Raw genomic sequence first — 19,699 nt, 5'->3', positions numbered from 1 at the left:
TATTTAGCAGGCAGAGGCTACCTAGGGTAAAAACCCTGTCTCAGAAACCTAAAACCACAAACAAAATCAAAACCAAACAAAAACAAATGCCTTAACCTTTAGAGTTCTTGTGAGGATTAAGTGGTTTAACAATGAACACTTCTCCATACAGGCTTCTGCTTGGTAACTTTCTGAAAGTCAAACACTGTGGAAGAAGCTGGGGTGAGAGGATCCTCTAGAGCAGTGTCTCTCAACCTTCCTAATGCCCGGACCCCTTAACACAGCCCCTTATGTTGTAGTGACAGCCCCAACCATGAAACTATTCTTATCACTGCTGTAATTTTGCCACTGTTAATGAATCATAATGTAAATATCTATGATTTGTAATGTCTTAGGGGACCCCTGTGCCCCACTCCTAAAGGGGTTGCGACTTTAGGACCACTGCTCTAGGACATGGAGTCCTGAGTGTCCGCTGCGCTCTCTCTCTCTCTCTCTCTCTCTCTCTCTCTCTCTCTCTCTCTCTCTCTCTCTCTCTCTCTTCCTGCCACAATTTCTCACTTCCCCTTCATGTTCTTCCAAGCTGTGTCATCTCGACTGCCCCAAGTCGGGAAGATATTTTAGACACAGCATTACTCCTGTTTATTTCATACTTTCTTTGGCCTTGCTTTAAAAATCAAAATGTTCATGTTTTACACATCTCTCTCAATTAAAAGACCAGTATCAGAACAAAAAAATAAGTTATTATATACAATATTATAGCCTGGGATGATTATCTTTTTCCACTGAAGTCACGGTCCCTTAATAGAAAATGGCTCCCACCACTGGATTAAAGGATTAGGAAGATTTTGTCTCCAGGCATCTGGGGCCCTCTGTGTGCTGTGTCAGACATGTCTCTAGCAGCAGGCTGGGGGTTGGGGGGCACTCAGGATGCTCTCCAAAGTCTGGTAACCTCTGAGTCATCCCAGAGATGTTCTAGATACAGCCTAGATGTCATATCCCACTGCTGGCTACCTTTGGCTAGCTCTGTGGCTGAAGTGGCTCAGGGTGGACAGGCAGGATGGTACAGCTGAGGTCACCAGTGGAAACAGAGGCCCTGAGTAATTGGGAAAGCAGGCCCTGAGGCAAAGGGCAGCATTAGACACCTGTCCACCCATGGTAGTGAGCCCTATGTTTGCCCGAGGCAGTGCATTCTAATGTGTGCGGGGACGCTAGGGGAGGAGCTGTGGAGCCAGCTTCCTACATCTAGCTCAGCTTGTGGTTAAAGGAGAGTTCTGGCTGGGAGAGCAGGGTGCAGGGAGTCTGTGTTTGGTCTCAAGTGGAGGATGGGGCCTTTCCTTTTATTCTTCTTTTTAGAAAGTGGGCATCCAGTGGTGGCAGTGGCTGGCTGTGGTAGCCAGCCCACAGTATAGTGGACTTCGATGAGAAAAGGTCTCACTCTAGGTCACAGAAGAGCACAGTAAGAAAAGGTCCCTCTGCTCCAGGTGGTGACGCGGCAGAACTCCAAACAGTGACATTCTTTCAGTGCTCTGACTTCAAGGGTCAAATCCTTTCTTTTTCTGGGCTGACCTTCAGTATGGTGAATGAACCCTGGGCTGTGCACAGAAGGCAGCCCAGGACGTAAGCAAGCCACATGGGACGTACCGACAACCACTTTAAAACATGAACATGGCGGATGTTTCCACTCCTACAGACACCGAAGTAAGGGCACCACAAAAGCTACTGCCAGTAGGGGGGTCTCACATTGAACCACAGCTCGGAGGGTGAGGATTAAGTGATAACCACGGGAAGGTTCAGGAAAGACAAGATCGCTAACTAACCAGTCTGCCCTCGGTAGGGCAGGCTAGCTCTTACTTCCCCTGGATGCTCTGGTTGGGAGGACAGTGAGGACCAAGTGATGAGGGCAAGAGTGATAGACATTGGGCCCTTGAGTTCTTTGTCTTTAGATGTCTCTCTTCCCCAGGCAGTCCCCTTGGCGCCCCACCATGGAGTCTGGTTTCGAAGGGATGGTGGGGGGATGGGGTGTGAGACCCAGGAGGATGCCTTTGGCTAAGCCTGGGCTTTGATTCCCTGACCTCCTTGGGTTATTATTGGTCTGGAAAACAGCTGGGAATGGAATGGCAGGAGGAGGGTGTGGAGTGGATTTGGGGCTTCTCTAAGCTCCCAAGATCTCCCATGCCATCTGGTGGGGGTCAAGGAGGGGCGATCATGCCAGGAATGTCTGTCCCTCCCCATTCACACCCTGAGCAAAATGAGGAGTGGCTCAAAAGAAATGTGGGAGCAGGTCTTTGGAGTACAATTCCTCTCCTTCCGGTACGTCTGGACAATATGCATTGCACAAATAACTGAACGAATTAAGAGAAGTCGTCTGAGTCAGGGTCTGGACTCAGAGGAGTGGGCTTTCCTCCCAACCAGAAGATGAAGAAGCAGAAAGAGTGCCTCTCAGTGGTAAACCTACCCCTCACAACGTGGGAAAAGACTCAGAAAGGGCACAGTGTCAAAGAGGGGAGATCGATGAGGCATTAACTCCATCCGTACCTGAGACACGGAGCTACACAAGCTTTTAGAGATTGTGCTTCCGTTCTGCGTCTCCATTGGTGCAGCTCTTTCCCCAGAGTCCTTTCTGGGTCCCCAAACTCAATGACAACAAGCCGTAGAGTCCAAGGATACTCAGGTCTCTCCCACCCAGTATAGGAAAATGACCCAAGTCTGTGATGCCATGAGTGGGACTGGGATCTAAGCAAGGGATGAAGGAGGGAGGAGTAGAGATGGTTTACTGCACTGGGCCCTCAGTAGGTCCCTAGAAGACTCTGCGTCCCGATAGTCTGAGGGTGAGGACAGTGCATCAGGTGAGGAACTGCCCTAAGAGGGTTCTTAGCTGGCCATGGTCCCGTGGACATTGAATAGTCTGGGTCCACTCCAGTGACCTCTGGGAGAACAGTAGATTTACAGAACTCGATTAATCCCTCCTGGGGAGACCCTGGGAGGGACTAGAGAGGTAGCCAGTGCCCTCCCTGACTGTATCTTGTTCAGGGACACAGAAGCCCTGAGTTCTCAGGAAACTAGTGTTCTGGTGCTGCTTTTTGTCACCCGCAGGTCCCTTAGGCTGGAAAGGGATGATCATCAGACCGATAACGAGCGCCACTCCTCAGTCTACGAGAGACAGACGCAACGGCTCTGGAGCCATCAAAAACCATTAAACAAGCCATTAAAAAATTAAATTTAAAAAATTAAAAATAAAATTAAAAGAAGCATTGCTCCGAGACAGCCGTACTGGGGGCTGCTGCCAAGTCTTTTTCACACAGTCTTCAGAAGGAGAAGGGGCCACTTCCTAGCTGAGAAAGAGGCTATGAGAGCCTTAAAACTCACACGAGTTCATTATTGCCAGGGGCAGTGGCTGAGGCAGCAGGGGAAATCCCAGAACGCAGTGCAGTTCCACTTTTTGTCAGAAGAGGGCATCAGGACTCACTACAGGTGGTTGTGAGTCACCTTGTGGTTGCTGGGAATTGAACTCGGGACCTCTGGCAGAACAGCTGGTGCTCTTAACGACTGAGCCATTTCTCCAGCCCCTTGGAGTCCCACTTTATGTAGAAGTTTACATGTGCAAAAATGGAAAAGAAAACACCCATATAATCTTGCAGTATACCTAAACGCCTGTAAATAGATCATGACCAAGTTAGAATAATCCTAGGACTATAAGAAAATTTAACAATTTATCTTACCACTAGAGTTGAATAAAACAAACAAAAAAATGTTTAAATAAATATTTGACCAAAATCGTTCAGACACATGAAAACACTTAGCAAAGTAGAAACAGAAGGAAGCTTCCCTTCTCTGATAAACCCCATATTAATCTAAGCACGGTGGTGCACAATTATGATCTAAGCACTGGGGAAAGAGGTGTCAAGCAGAGAGTCACCAGTTCAAGGTCATCCCCAGCTAGAGTTTGAGGCCAGCCTGGGCTACTTGAGACTGTCTCAAAAGTAAAAATAGACTCAATGAATCCCACACCAAATCTCGTGTTTAATGCCGAGACAGTGAAAACATTCTCATTTAGATCAAGAACAAGACAGCAGGGCCTACTTTGATGCTAATATCCAGCTCCTCCTGGAGAGCTTGCTATGATCAGAAAGCAAGAAAATGGGCAAAGGCTTTAGAGTGCACGAAGGAAAACTCATTTGTCAGGAGGATGTGGTTGGCCACATGGAACACTAGGCAGGATCTGCTGCATAATGAGCAGAGTTAATGAGAGCAAACCGGGTGTGGTGGTGCATGCTGGGAGACTGAGGTGAAGAGGGCCAGGGTGTGGAATCCAGGGCAGTCAGAGACCCTGCCTCGAGACCAAACAAAACAAAACAGAAAATTACTGAGAGTTAGAAAAGTCGTGACACAATGTCAATACACAAAAGTCATCGAAAAGTTAGCTACACGCTCCTGCTGTAGCCAAAGAGAAAGGTGAAACTTACAGTAATAATAAAAAATTGAACCTGGGAGTAATGTGTGAGATACTTAAGACGAATATTATAAAGTGGCATTAAAGTATGTTGTGAAAAGGTAGCACAAGAAACATAAACAAAGAAACACATTGTTGCCAAGGAAATGCAATGTGATAAAGATGATGATTTACCAGAACAAGTCCACAGCTCAGTGCAAGTCTAACCAAAGCCTGACAAGACTGTTTAATGACTCCGATATCTACGTAGAAAAACAAGGCTTAGGAGAGCATAGGTGGTCCTAAAACTAAGGCTTCATGGACGAACTTCCTGTCTTCGGCATTAAAATCTACTGGCAAGTTTCACTGTTGATTGAGTTCTTGGGGCAGAGAATGATCTAGATTAAGAGAATGAAAAGATTCCTTTCACCTGGAGAAACGCTGAGATGTTCAGGAAGGGGACAGATAATAAAATAAAATAAAATAAGATTCTACCTCACAGCAAATGCTGATCTTAATTTCAGAAGGAGTAAACCTTAAAAAGAAAACAAACACACAATACTGTTAGAATATAGAAAAGTATCTGACTTTAAAAGGAGGTTTTCTTTCCTTTAATTTTTTCTTTTATTTTTACTTTGGTCTTTTGAGCCAGGGTCTTGCTATGATGCCCTGGCTGGTGTAAATTTCCATGTAGACGTGTAGGTCTCCTGTCTCTGCCTCCCGAATGCTGAGATCATAGGCGGAAACCACCATATCTGTCTTAGAGAAAGATTTCTTAAGAAATTCAAAGGACAAATGACGGGGGCTGGAGAGATGACTCAGTGGTTAAGAGCACTGGTAGCTGCTCTTCCAGAGGGCCTGAGTTCAATTCTCAGGAACCACATGGTGGCTCATAAGCATCTATAATGAAATCTGGTGCCCTCTTCTGGCCTGCAGGTGTATGTGCAGCTAGAGCACTTACATACATTAAACAAATCTTAGGGGAAAAAAAGGACAAATGATGCTTAAGAGACAAGCTTGGGAGGGCAGTGTAGGACAGTGGGGATACTTCTGTACGGGACTCTCTGGGGTGCAGAAGTGGTTTCTTTACCTGACAATAAAAAGAAGCAACCAGGGAAGGGCTGGCCACCCATAATGACAAGATGAGCTGAGGACAAGATGAGCAAGTCTTCCTGGATTTTAGGAAGCTCCAATGTGACCCCCACTGAGGGATCTTTCCGACTGCATCGCACCGTGGTCACACCCACACTCGTTTTCAGTCTCCAGCCACGAAGCCTTCCTACTGTAGCCCTCACTATCACCTGAAAGGATCCCCATTTTTTCCTTGTCTGTTGAACACTTCACACTGCCCTCTCTGTACCCCCACCCAGCACTGCACACGTCCCCACTCTGCTATGTCTACCCAGTACATGGATTGAAATATTACAGATGCTTGCTTTGTGCTGAGATCCAACTGCAATGGAAGGCTACAGAGCTAGAGGGGCCCAGAGCCCACAGTGGCAGGGTCAGTGTGAGTACAAATGGCTTTAGGTGTGCTGAGTGCTTGGGGCTCAGAAAGATCCTTCCTGAAAACAAGCACCTGGGTAAGCAGGATGACGGTGGCTGCCTAGAAGTTGCACACTGGGATCTGGATGCCTAAGGTTAACTCTGACAACTGGATACCAGGGGTGTGAGATAACAGGAGGTGGGGGCTATCGAGGGGTCTCGACACAGTTGATGATTGGGACTTTATTCTCCAGGTTGGGAAAGCAGTTAGGAGTTTCTAAGCATGGGAGTGATTAGATTAGATCCTTCATTTATAAAGATTAAGCTGATTGGTTGTGGAGAGAATAGAGAAGGGACGGTAAGGGAGCAGAGGGACCAAGGAAAAGCCTTGTCTTAATGTGAGGTGACATGTAGTCTGGGCTGAGACAGGGACTGTGGGCATGGGGAGGAACAGACGTGTGTGAAGGCCAGGGAGAAGCCACAGAGTGCACTCTCCTATGGATAGAACTAGCACAGACGAAAGGTTTGGTATCTGGGGGGACTTTGGCTATCTGAATTCTCAGGAGAGCACTTTTACTAACAGTGGACTACTTGTTTCATGACTTAACCAGCAGATGGAGGCTGAAGAAAGAGGGACGAATACAGACTCCCAGAAAGACAGTGGATACCTGCTTCAGTCACCCAGAAAGCAGGAGTGCCCCATCCATCTCACAGAGAGGGAAACCCAGGCTGAAGCCATTAGTAAGTAGTGGGCCTATAGTTAACCCTGCTGTCAGGCACGCTCTGTAGGAAGCCGCCCATGGACCCTGCTCTAAACAGTTAGAGAGGCCAGTGGACAGGCAGGGGACGGGAGTGGGTAAGTGTTAGCTTTATCCATAAGAATATGCTCCGTGGCTTCTCCCTAATCTTCAGGCCCCTGTTCCTCCCCAGACCCACAGTCCCTGCCTCAGCATCCCTGCCACAGCCCAGGCCACATGTCACCTCTCACTCCCACACTCTTACAGTTACACTCGCCTCTCTCCGGCCTAACTCATTCCCAACCCCAAACCAGGCTTCCAGCAAGTGTATACCAAAATAGACCTTTAGGGAATGAAGAGTTTCTTTAAATGCAACAATTAAGGTGTCACTGGCCAGAAGCTGCAGGGATATGTATTACTTGCTTACTCCTCTTTCTTTGTTTGTTTTGAAACAGTGTATCACTACATAGCCCAGGCTAGCCTGGAGCTCAAGATTCTCCTGCCTCAGCCTCAGTGCTGGGGTTGTAGATCACTCTTTCATAGATGACCCTGGAGGCACATGCTTGTCTTGGCCCATTTTAAGCCTTCATTCTGGACTCAGAACTGGCTAGAATCAGTCTTTAACTGAATGCCTGTAAAATGCAGGCGACAATCGTTCTGTCATCCACCTACTGGGAGTGGAGGTTGAGCTGAGGCACGTAAAAGGCCTCATAGGGTTCATTTCAAAGTGAGCGCTTAGTTCAGGGTCTTCTTTAGGAGCATCCAAGTCCAGGCAGGCGCAGACTGGACTCAGTTCTTCACGGATTGGTGGCTTCACTGGTGGCTGCAGACGGCGCAAGCAGTAGAGTAGGAAAAGCTCTTCTCTGCTGCCACCACGTGTCCATTTGGGAAATGACAGTCTAGCAGAGGTTAAGCATCTTCCCAAGTGGCAAGTGGATGTGTGGAGCCTGGCCAGTGCCTTGTATGCTGTCACCCATGTACTGGAGAATGCTTGTTGGCTGGTAGATTCAGTGAGGAGATTTTCATGGGGCCAGACGCATCGGAAATGTAATCCTGGCTCTGACCTTTGCCTACTGTGTGCCACCCTTTCCTCTTGGGTCCCTCCCACCCCCCACTGAATCAACAGTGACCTGAGAGAGCTTCTTTAAGCTCGGGGGTGAAAAATAAGTTTATTTTTTCAGGTAAAGCGGGAGCCTAGAAGAGACAAAAAGGAAGCCAAAAAGCTGAGCAGAGGCCGAGTCAGGGAAAGAACAGAGAGGCCTCCTGCAGCCCCCCAGGGAAAGCAGAAGCAAGCTACTGGCAGGGGGCGGGGCGTCCCAAGCCTGGCCTCAGACTGGAGTCTGATGGGACTCCAGGGACTCAACCCCAGGTACAGCATTTGCAAGAGTCGATAAACACCAGGCCTGGGGGGCAGCTGTGCTGGAACAGTCGCCCCCCTCCACAGCTGTAGAAACTGGACTTTTCTGTAGGGTTGGGGTAGAGCCCATCAGCTTTGCCTTGGCAGAAGTCATCTAGCCCTGGGCTGGGGCCCTGCTCGGGCTCAGAAGGCTGGTGTGGCCCAGGTACTTCCTGTTCTGGGCTTCTTGGAGGCCCGGATGAAAGGCCTAGAAAGACAAGGATGATCCAACCAATGTTGGTCTAACAGATTCCAAACCACAGGCCAAGCATTCAGCAGCAGCCACCGAAGGCAGCAGTCCAGTACCCCTCATCCCGCATCCAGACGGAGTCACACCTACATCGGGGCACTGCCCGGAAGACAATCTATGTGCACAGTAGAAGGCGGCCGATGACCACGTACCAGTGTGACACCTAGCCGTATACCAATGAGGGGCACCTGGGTTGCATGCCACGGGGTGAGGGTAGGCTTTCTTTTTGATGAGAGTCAACAGCCGTTTGGCTGAGGCCTTTGGAAGTATCCCTGTTACCACACCCTGTCAGCTATTGCCAGTGAGAAACAGGAAAGGGAGGGCGAAGCCTGTAGTTTCAACAGTTCCCTTAGCTCCTTGTGCACATGAACTTTGAGAAATCACAATACTGGGGGGAGGGCAGTGTTTCCTCAGAAAGGCTTATGAGGCGGGAGGGTGTGCACCCCTCTCTGAGTTCAGCCGGTTACTCACTCAGCTCCTGGTGTAGTGTCCGGATGAGAGGGTACTGGCCCTCGTTGCAGAAGGAACCTTTGAAGTCATCCCCATCCAGAATCCAGACCATGGCCCCTCCCAGTCCCTTCTGTTTCACATAGGCAGCCTGGGGGTGTGAGCAGATGTGGGGGATTAAAAGATGTCTCCTGGTTGCTAGAGGCTCAGCTGCCACAGGCAAGCAGGCCTCAGTTTTCCCAAAGTTCCGAAGCAAGCTTGGCCTTCATGTCTTCATGTCCTTGTCACCCCGAGGGCCCCTGTGGGAATACGCTGAGCTATGCGTTGCCTCAGAGAGCTCCATGATATTTGTGGAGGGGGCCAGGAGCTGACCTCACTCTTCTTCATGGGTCCTACCCCTGTACTCACGGTCCATCCCTTCTCCATCCTGACTGCCCACAGTCTCCTCCCTGGATACCTGCCTACCTTCTGGGCTTCCGGACTTGCCCCAAGTACACTTCCTCTCTGAACAGCATCTACTCTTTTCTAGATTCCCACAGAACACATCATCTGCATTTCTGAGAGACCCTGCCTGCTGCTGTCTGCCCCAAGAGGCCTGTTCACGAACATGTGTAGCTCTGTTCCCTTCAGGAACTGAGGATCTCCTCAGGAAGAGGGGCCAGGAAACACTTTAATGAGCCCATATTAGGATGAAAGGGTCCTATAAGCAAATCAATGACACACATGTTCCAATTGTGGCCAACGGACTGGATAAAATCCCATGTCCCACCATGCGTATTTCTGCTTTCCATGTGCCTGTAGAGTTAGTATTTCGGTAAAATACAAATCTTGTCAAGAGGATCTCTCTCTCTCTCTCTCTCTCTCTCTCTCTCTCTCTCCTCTCTCCTCTCTCTCCTCTCTCCTCTCTCTCCCTCCCTCTCTTTCTCTCTCTCTTTCCCTTTCTTCCCCCTCTCTTTCCCTTCCTTCCCTCTCCCCTTCCCCTCCTCTCCTCTCCCCCTCCCCCTCCCCCTCCCTCCCCTTCCCTCCACTTCCCTCCCTTCCACTTCCTCTCCCCTCCCCCTCCCCTTCCTCCCCTTTCCCTTCCCTTCCTTTCCCCCTCCTCTTCCCTCTCCCCATTTTCCTCCCCCTCTCCCTCCCTTCCCTTCCCGTGTGTGTGTGTGTGTGTGTGTGTGTGTGTGTGTGTTTCTCTCTCTCTCTCTCTCTCTCTCTCTCTCTCTCTCTCTCTCTCTCTGTACTGGGGATTAAACCTTGGGCCTTGCATATGCCAGGCAAGTCGTCTGCCACTGAGCTACATCCCCAGCCTCCATTGTGTCTTTATGATAGGTGATAAGTGCTCAGGATGCTGTCACACAAAGAGGGTGCAATGCTGAGGTATTTACAAGAACACTCATCCTTGAAGAGAACTTAAGTGCTGATGTTATTGATAGGCCTCAGATCTGCTGGGGCCACCACCTCCCCATTGGGCTGGGCCTCACCTTGGCTCTGAAGCTTTCCCTGTCATCAAATCCCACCCATTGGTTGCCCTGGGAGACATAGGGCACCTTCTGGTCCTCGATTCTCTGTTTTCCCTTCCAGGAGCAGACCTGTAGGAACAGAGCTATGTTAGGAAAGAATAACAACAGCAGGCAGTGACAAATCAGCCTGCCTCCAGCTTGGGCTTAGAAACCGTCTTATAGAGCTTCCAGGGACTAAGCCACTACCCAAAGACTATACATGGACTGACCCTGGGCTCCAACATCATAGGTAACAATGAATAGCCTAGTAAGATCACCAGTGGAAGGGGAAGCCTTGGTCCTGCCAAGACTGAACCTCCAGTGAACATGATTGTTGGTGGGAGGGCGGTAATGGGGGAGAGGATGGGGAGGGGAAGCCCATCTAGAAGGGGAGGAGGAGGGGCTAGGGGGATGTTGGCACGGAAACCGGGAAAGGGAATAACAATTGAAATGTAAATAAGAAATACTCAAGTTAATAAAGATTAAAAAAAAAGAAGAAAAAAGAAACCGTCTTAGAGTAAACACGAACTAGGCTCATTCCTGTTTGTGATTAAATCTGTTTTTTAAGGATTGTGCTGTGCCTCACCTGTAACCCTTACCTTCAAGTGGTGCTGTACTGCCTGTTCTGGAAAACGACAACCATTCTGCTGTTTCAAAATGTTGATATGACTTTGTTGTTGTGACCACTTTGTTATGACCACCTTGTTATGGCCACCTTGCTGTGCCCACCGTGCTGTGCCCACCTTGCTGTGACCCCCTTGCTGTGCCCACCGTGCTGTGCCCACCGTGCTGTGCCCACCTTGCTGTGACCCCCTTGCTGTGCCCACCGTGCTGTGCCCACCGTGCTGTGCCCACCGTGCTGTGCCCACCGTGCAGCCACGGCTTTGTCTCAGGAAGTCATCTCGACCACCTTGTTATGCTTATGTTCTGCTTCTGTGATCACACCTGTTTGCCTGCCACCCCCTGTGGAAACTCCCTACACCTAAACTATAAAACCCTTATCTTCCCAAGTCCAGTGCTGACTTCTTGAACCCTTCCTTAGAGGGAGGCAGCCTGTACACACACTCACACACACACATACACACATACACTCACACACATACATACACACATATACACATACACACAGACACACACACATATACACATACACACACATACACACACATATACACATACACACATACACACACATACATATACACATACACACATACACACACATACACACATACATATACACACATACACTCACACATAGACACACACACAGATGCACACACAGACACATACATACACACAAATACACACATAGACACACACACATACATATACACACAGACACATACACATATACACACATACACTCACACACACATATACACACACAGAGACACATACACACATACACACACACAGAGACACATACACACATACACACACACAGAGCCACATACACACATACACACACACATACACTCACACACACAGACATACACACACACAGACATACACACACAAACATATATACACACAGATACACACATAGACACACACACAGATATGCACACACAGAGACACACACACAGAGACACACATACACACATACACACACATGTACACACACATATACACAGATACACACAGACACACACACACATACACACAGACACACACATGCTTTAATTAATTTGGCTATGACGGTTTGGGTCTGTGGTCTTTCTGGAATCTCTGGGATTAACAGTATCTGTCTCCTCATGCCAAGAGGAGACAGGAGATTAGAAAATTCCCATCTAAGGAAGCCTAGAGAACATAGTAGGTTCTGTGGAAACACCTAGAACTGTGGATTTACACTTTAGGCTTCTTAGCTTAAGGATATATACAAGGGGTCCAGGATGGGATAGAGTTCCCTTGGCCGGAATTCTCCACGCTCACCACCTTTTCTCAGAAACTACAGGAGAAGCCCTCTTAACTCGCAGGAGTCCTTGGACTTCTACCATATTCAGGATAGCTAAAAGTCGTCTTACCTCAAAGTAAACCAGTATCCCCTTTTCCTTAGTATAGGGGCCTGGGGCCCCAGGTCCTGTGGCTGGAGCCCCAACTCCACTGTCTGATGAGGAGGCCAAGGTGAAGGAGCGTCCGTAGGCGGGCATGCCAAGCATCAGTTTGCTGGCAGGGGTCCCCTTCTGCAGCCAGAGCGTCACAGCAGCATCCTGTTAGAGAAGGGGGCCTGATTATCTGTCTTTACCTGGGTTCTGGTTGCCTGAGAATGGGGTTCTAGAGGGAGCAAGAGGGCAGGATCTCCTCTGCTGGGTCCCAGGCTCTTCTTAAGCTGGTTCTTAAGCACCCCATTTATACCCTTCTTTCAGCTCCTACGCCCTGTGAGAGAAGCTGCAAGGCCCAATAACCAGACTTGGGGCTTTGGAACCAGTCAACCATGCACCCAACAAATAGTCACCGACCGTCCCCTGTGTACCAGGCTCTTCCCTAGGGGCTTGGAATACATCACTGAAGAAAGAAATTCCTGCCCCACCTGGCAATGCATCTAGAATGAAACTAATACAGTTAGCCTTTTGAATTCAAGGGTGTACCGTGTTCGTGAGCCTAGCAGATGTGACACAGGAAGCTGGGAGCGTGTTCTCTGTTAACTAGTATGGCGATAGGTTTCACCTGGGAACAAGATCAAGGGACTTGGGTCTGCATCCCCAGTGTCTAAGCACAGTCACGTGTTAGAGCCCTGAGAAGTTATCCAGACTTCTCAGGGAGGAAGAGTTGGGTGGATCCCGGCTGCAGTTTAAGACCAGTTTGCCCTTCCTGGGCCTGGGTAGTTCCTCCCCTTTCAGTGTTATCAACCTTGGGCAAGGGGTGGATGTGAAACACGAGGGAGCCATATGGGCTACAGAGTCAAGTTCCAAGGAGGCTTCCCCATCGGTCCCTTGTGTGTCTGATGTCATTAAAATGACTTGTTCTGTTGTCAGCTAAGATCCTGCAGAGAAGTGATGCTTTCCCCTCAGAACTGGCACGGGGCAGAATAAAGCAAGCAGACAAAGACAACAGGAAAACCCTGGAACTTGGTGGCTTACTTAGTTTTCCTGGTTTTGTTTTCCATTAGGGAACTGAGGTTCAGATGAGGCCACCGCACAGGTTCTGCTGGACAGGGGACCCCCACCTCACCCCACCCACCGACCACTTACCACATTTTTTTCAGCATCTTTCCCAGTCTCTCCTTGCCTTTTGTAGAGGGGGCTGTTGTGCCCTGTGGTCTTGTCCCAGGAGCTGTGGAAGTCGTAGGCCATAAGGTTGATGAAATCCAAACTCCTGCAGGAGAGGTGGGGAGGGGTGGGGAGATAAGGACATTCTCCATCCCTCACCCTTAGACCAGTCCCGTTCCCACTGGGGTGTTGGGCACTGTCTTTGCTGTCCTCCCCCTTCCCCACTTCAGCACCCTCAGGTGTTTTCTGTTCTGTGCAAGAAAGCTGGTTCTATTTTGCTGTTTTGGAAGCAATCTAGCTCAGTGCTTCCCAAGTTTTAACATTACGTAAGTCCCCTGAGAACCTCACTAAATGTAGGCTCTTACTCAGCAGGCTGCAATTATAAGCTTCCTCTCCCCAAACACACACACACACACACACACACACACACACACACACACACACACACACACACACACTCACAGCATCTCTCTATGTAGCTGACCTGGAAATCAGTGACGAGCAGGCTGGTTTCAAACTCATAGAGACTTGCTTGCCCCTACCTCCTGAGTGCTGGGAATCAAGGCCTGCACCACTATTCCATCTCTCAAGTGTCATAGGGGCCGCAGCTCCACATACCACACTGAGAGCTAACATGTGAGTGACCTCCCATATTCTTGGAGATGCTCTCCCTTCCCTCTTCCTGCCCCCAAGAGTGTTCTTTCTCTAACATTGTGAGTACCCAAGGAAGGGAAGAACAAAGACCACCCCAACCATCCACACACACCCACAAAAAGGATCTGAAATAACGCAGTAGCCAATGCAGAAAGCAGGGACTTCTCAGACACGGGGTAGCATCTGAAAGCCATGCCTTGCAGGCGGAGGTCTGCTTCATCTCTGTAAAGCTCAACCAGCCTGGGCTGCTCCAGCCTTGGAGAATGTGGGGGTTAAGTAGACTGCCTGAGACTCACTGAACAATCTTGTCCACCTCATAACCAGCATCCACATGGCCTCGACCAGTTGGTACAGCTGCAGTCAGAAGGAGGCGACTTTTCCCTGAGGCCCGGGCTTCCTCCTGGAAGGCTTTGGCCAAATCCTGTGGGAAGAATGCAGAATGAAGGCAGAGGCAGGGGCTAGCAGGACCCTCTATCCTATTACCCACTCCCCCATAGGTGTTCACACTCTGCAGTCTGAAGCTGCTGGTCCTGGGACCAGAGCAGCCCTCAACCACAGTAGGACCACCACCCTGAGTCACCTGGCAGACTGACTGACCCTAGACCCTCCCAGCCATACCTGTATCAGCGCTGTGAATCTCTCTTTGTCTACTGCTGGGCTCCCTCGGCTTCCTGGGTATTCCCAGTCAAGGTCAAGGCCGTCAAAACCATGAGTGCGCAGGAACGAGAGAGCTGAGTTGACAAAGGTCTGCCGGGTGCTGGCTGTGGCCACCATGTCTGTGAACCTGTGGTATGATGGAAGGGGTGTGGCCTGACTGGGGCTAGACTAAAGACCACTGTCTTGCTCAAGGGCAAATAGAAAAGTTCTCAGGATCCAAATCATGAGCTTAGATCAGAAAGGGTTCTAGGATGGCTGTCTGGGGGCTGCTGGGGATATTTGCTGACAGGTTAGGGGCCTGGTTAAGAAAAGGAACAATAGAAGTGCTTTCTAACCCTAACATCAATGTCACCAGGACTGCTCTAATCCCCTGGCAGTCCCTGGACAGTCTCACTGTCGATCAGAATTATCACCACCCCCTCCTCCTCACATGGATTGTCCCAATGTAATTAGAGGGGCACGCAATGAGACTGGCAAGGAGCTGGGAACCTGGGGACCCCCCCCTTTTGAGCTCCCTGGCAGGTTAAGTGGAGTGCTATGTGCTAACCTTCATGCTGTACAGAGCTCTTCTCGAATCTCCATGTTAGATGGGGGAACCTCTACCCCATCTCCCTCCCCCAGTGGACCCCCCCAAAGAATCCTTAGAGTTCCTAAGAATCTCAAGTTTTTACAGATTGATTCTATTTTGATTTACTTTTATTAACTTCTAACTTAAATTAATGGTGTCAACTCTTAGGTCCATGTCTCTGGGGATGCCAGGCTAAAAACCCTAACAATGTTAATTAAAAAATATATATATAAGTGTTATTTTGGGAAGTTGTCATAACATTAATCAGATTCTCAAAATGTCTTATGGTCCAAAAATATTTTCTTAAATGTTTAAAGCTTTGGGAACCATATAGTGTAAATTTTTCTAGATATTTCTAGCTTCATTATCTCCATAAATAAAAACAATTATAGAGATGGACAATTAATTTGGCAGCCAAGCTAACTCTCACTGACAAGATATCCCATTCAGAACTCAGAAAGCACACTGCAAGCTGTCTGGGATCCCTGGTCCCTCTCCGCCCACTTCCTGGAGGAGGAGACTGAGGCTGGAGAGGTCAGAACTCTCTCTGCTGTTTTAGGTTCTAGGCTTCTGGTGAGACTATCTCTATGGCAACCGGGAGCCATGCTTCCTGCCATCTCATCCTGTTGCGGGTCTAGAACCAGAGGGAAAAGCGCCATGGTCTGGAACCTCACCCCTTGTCAAGCTTTGGCCTGACCTATTTCCCTGAGGACCTCTCTGTCTGCCAGTGTGCCACATTCCCACCCACAGGTTCTGCCGCCCACGTGCCCGCATCCACTCACTTCTGGGTACCAAAGCTCCAGCCCCCGACGGCTAACAGGGTCTTGAGCTTGGGGTTCCTGAAAAGACAAGAGAGGCCCAAGTCTCAATCTCACCAGCTCCGAGGACTGACAAGAACAATAGGTGGAAGGGAGGGGAGGGGCAGTAGAAATCGGCCTGAGCCTGCATCAGCCCCTGGATACACAGCCAGTACTGAGTGCGCAGGCAGCGGGAGATCCGGAGAGGAAAGCCTCTGTGGGTGACGTCAAGGACCCTATGTCGAACTGGGGCAGCCTCACACAGGTGCACACACACAAGGAACCGACGATTTAGTAACCAGGATCCTCAAAGGGGCTTCGTAAAATAGCTGGAGATGGATAACATTTAGAACATGCCCAAGAGGAAGAAGAAAATTCCACGGAGTGGGAAACAGTTTTGCAATCCGGATCTTATTTGGATTTAAACCAGAAGGGGCCTTCTCAATTCTCCCACTGACTCGCATCTCTTCTAGATAAGCACAGACTACCAGAGAGAGAGAGAGATGAGATGACCTGCCCAGTGCCATACAGCAGGTCATTGACATGGGGGTGGGGGGAATATGGTAATGCAGGAATGGAGATTTTCTGGTCGGGGCTGAGGTAGGAGTAGGGTACCCTACCCCTCTCCCACTCCGGCTTACCTCTTCTTTAGGCTGTTCAGCTCTTGGTAGAAAAGCTCGTCATTGGGCTCTACAGTGCTGACCTGGTGGTTGTTCAGTCCAGCAAAGGCATAGATGACATGGGTACACAGGTTGGGATCCACATCCCTAGGTAGGAATCGAGCTGCCCCGGACCGGTACTGGGCCCAGTTGGTGAAGTAGCAGAACAGTTTTGCAGCAGAGCCTGACCAGTAAGGGAGGAGGGGAAAAAGTCCATCAGATGAGCCCCTGGGAATTGGTGGCCTCTGCCCCAGGTACACAGTACCCCTGAGTGTTTTATGTGCCTAGGTTGAGGGCTGACAGCTAGAAGGAAATTGGACTTGCTTTTTGTTAGGCAAACACCTCCTGGTAAGGAGAGCATTTGCATAGGTGAGTTATGGGGGCCACAGGCTGCCCACGAGTGCCAGAGCCCTCATTACCAAGTTCATTTCATCGAGTGCAACCCAAGGTTCCTGATCTTGGGACCCTTCTCTGTCAGCATGACCCCTGAGAGAGCAGAGCAGATGTGAGACTCCTGGTCTCCTGATCCCTTAACACCCTAAGCCCACAGTCCACATCCACAAGCTACAGGCCCTGGCCTGAAACCTGCCGTGGCAGCCCCATCACAAGACAAGGCCCAAAGGGAGTTAGTTAACACGACAAGTTCTTTCGCCAAAGGAAGAGAGGTGGAACCTTCAAAACACAGCTGGGAATACTTCACAATGTCAATTAAAATGCAAATACGTGAAGCAGGGAGAGAGGCATTCCGGTTACAGGCCTGGGCTCATGTTTCTTTAATCTTCCATTAAAGTCGTTTGCATGTAATTGTTATGCCTTGTAGAGGGCCTGCATTTATCAGTGCCACAGCTAAGGTTCTAGTAAAGAGCCGGTTTTATTGGGGGGGGGGAGGTAGCTTGTGTCCGGTGTACTTCTAACTCATGAAAGGCTGTGAGGGAGAGGCCCAGGGAGGCCAACGGTGATTGATGGTCCCTCAGAGGGAATCCCTGAGGCAGGACCAGGGCATCAGGGAGCAGGAATTATTGTCTTCATTCCTGCATCACTCAGAACCAACTCTAGGTGCATCTCTCGTTCAGTGCTTGTCCATCTGACTCTCTGGGGTCACTTCCTGTGTAACTCCGCAATGCACTAAGCAACATGTTATGCCAGGGGCTTGATGAATGATGAGAAGGTGTCTAGGCTCTGGGACTTCCTTTTGTTCCAACAGGATTTCCTTACTACCTCCCAACTGTCTCTCTCTGTGTCCAGTGTCAATGAGAAGGTGGAGGAGGGGACGGGGTGTAGGGCGACTGTAAGTGGAGACTGTTCATGAAGCCCTGACCCCGAGCACATGGTCAGCTCTAAGAGAGAAGAGCCTCCAGGTAGTCAATGGCTCTGACAGAAGTAATCCAGGCACAGAGCTTCTAAGAAGGGATGCATGTTCAAGGATCAGTGAACTCCTCATGGTAAAAGGAAGAAAGAGGAGATCAGGCCCAGGGTCACACAGGAGGGAATCAGGAGGCTCTCATAGCTCCACACTTCAATAATGCACAAATGCTGCAAATACATTTTATACAGCAGAGGCGACACAGTGGACAGGTGAGGGCAGGTCCTGGAGTGCACGCACCTACCGCTCAGGTAACCCTGCTTCCTCCTCTTGAACTGGGGACCTTTGCCCACACAATGTGTCTCATAGGATAACCCTGTGGCATTAGCCTTATGAGTGCTGACACAGGGCGAGGTCTCTTCAAGGTGCTCACAGACACTAATCCCAGGTCCACACAAAGTCCTCTTCCTGTGCTACATTGCTGGAGCCCAGAAGTGGCTGGGACTTTGGTCAGCATTTGGAGAAGTTCCAGCCTCACTACCTCCCCATCCATGGTACCCCACACTCCTGCTTGACTCCTCATGTGAGACCCAGAGCGCAGATGGGTACCCAGTGCTAAGCCTAGCATGTCAAGCATCTTCAGAGTAAGAGCCCAAGGGGCCAGCATCTCTGGAGCACTGATGCCTGGCAGGTAGGTGGGATGGGAAAAGGACCTGCCAATGCCTGGGAGATCTCTTAGATCTTTTTTATTTGACATGGGGGTCCCCTCTGACTCTCTCCAGCTCTGCACCAGAAGCAAATGCAAGCACAAATATCCTCACTGGGCTACAGGGCTGGACTGCAGGTCTGCTCTTGGGTTCCCTTACCTCTGAGCTCAGAGTTTGTGGGAGAAAAAGTTCAAGGAGAGAACTATAGGAACTGTGATCCACCCTAGAAAGTGTGCAGACGCTGTGAGACACAGATGTGGGAGCAAGGGACCTTGAGGAAGACTTGAGAGAAGAGGACATAGCTGCTGCTGTGAGCTGGAGGGAGCTCTGCTAGGGGGAAGGAGGCGAAACTCTTCTGGGAAAAAGGAATGGTAGGGTTTTAGAGAAACAAAGAGAATCCTCAAGGAGGCTGAGTTTTGAAGGCTAGTCCTCCTAGTTTGTCAAGAGTTCTTTGTGTGTGTGTGTGTGTGTGTGTGTGTGTGTGTGTGTAGTGGAGGGATAACAAAAACAGCATGCACATGTGTGTGTGTAGTGACTGAAATGGAGGAATATAATATAAACTGTGTATGTTCATGTGTGCACATGTGTGTATGGATGCTGGAATGTGTGTGTGTAGATGCTGGAATGAAAGAATATAAAATAAACTGTATGTGTGTGTGTGTGTGTGTGTGTGTAGTGGCTGGAATGGAGTAGTATAACAAACAGTGTGTGTGCGTGTATATGTATGTGTGCATGTGTGTGTATGCATGTGTATGTGCACATATATGTGTAGTGACTGGAATGGAGGAGTATAACAGAAACAGTGTATGTGCATGTGTATGTGTGTGTGTGTATGTGCATACATGTGTGTAGTGGTTACAATGGAGGAGTATAACAGAAACTGTGTGTGCATATGTGTGTGTGTGCATGTGTATGTGTACATGTGT

The 19,699-nt window shown here is 49.4% G+C and overlaps 1 protein-coding gene across 6 annotated transcripts in view; it reads right to left on the bottom strand.

The window, feature by feature from the left end:
* Window positions 1-7,770: 7,770 nt before the first annotated feature.
* The window catches only part of Chit1 (chitinase 1), a 47,760-nt gene continuing 35,831 nt past the window's right edge, over window positions 7,771-19,699 (bottom strand). For 4 of the 6 annotated variants that reach the window (NM_001270848.1, NM_001079689.2, NM_001270846.1 and 1 more), the window contains 9 exons: window positions 16,746-16,947; window positions 16,090-16,146; window positions 14,701-14,866; window positions 14,379-14,503; window positions 13,411-13,534; window positions 12,244-12,429; window positions 10,199-10,306; window positions 8,748-8,874; window positions 7,782-8,234 (listed from right to left, as the gene is read on the bottom strand). In NM_001270848.1, the coding sequence (NP_001257777.1) occupies window positions 7,990-8,234; window positions 8,748-8,874; window positions 10,199-10,306; window positions 12,244-12,429; window positions 13,411-13,534; window positions 14,379-14,503; window positions 14,701-14,866; window positions 16,090-16,146; window positions 16,746-16,947 (1,340 nt within the window). In that variant the 3' untranslated portion in view covers window positions 7,782-7,989. Of the gene's footprint in view, window positions 8,235-8,747; window positions 8,875-10,198; window positions 10,307-12,243; window positions 12,430-13,410; window positions 13,535-14,378; window positions 14,504-14,700; window positions 14,867-16,089; window positions 16,147-16,745; window positions 16,948-19,699 lie in introns of all 6 variants that reach the window. The other 2 variants (XM_039090436.2, XM_039090437.2) reach the window with 2 other exon arrangements.

This window comes from Rattus norvegicus, chromosome 13 (genome assembly GCF_036323735.1).
Source record: "Rattus norvegicus strain BN/NHsdMcwi chromosome 13, GRCr8, whole genome shotgun sequence".
Classification (NCBI taxonomy): domain Eukaryota; kingdom Metazoa; phylum Chordata; class Mammalia; order Rodentia; family Muridae; genus Rattus; species Rattus norvegicus.
Note: the sequence above shows the minus strand (reverse complement) of the source record. Positions and strands in the feature narration are given on the sequence as shown.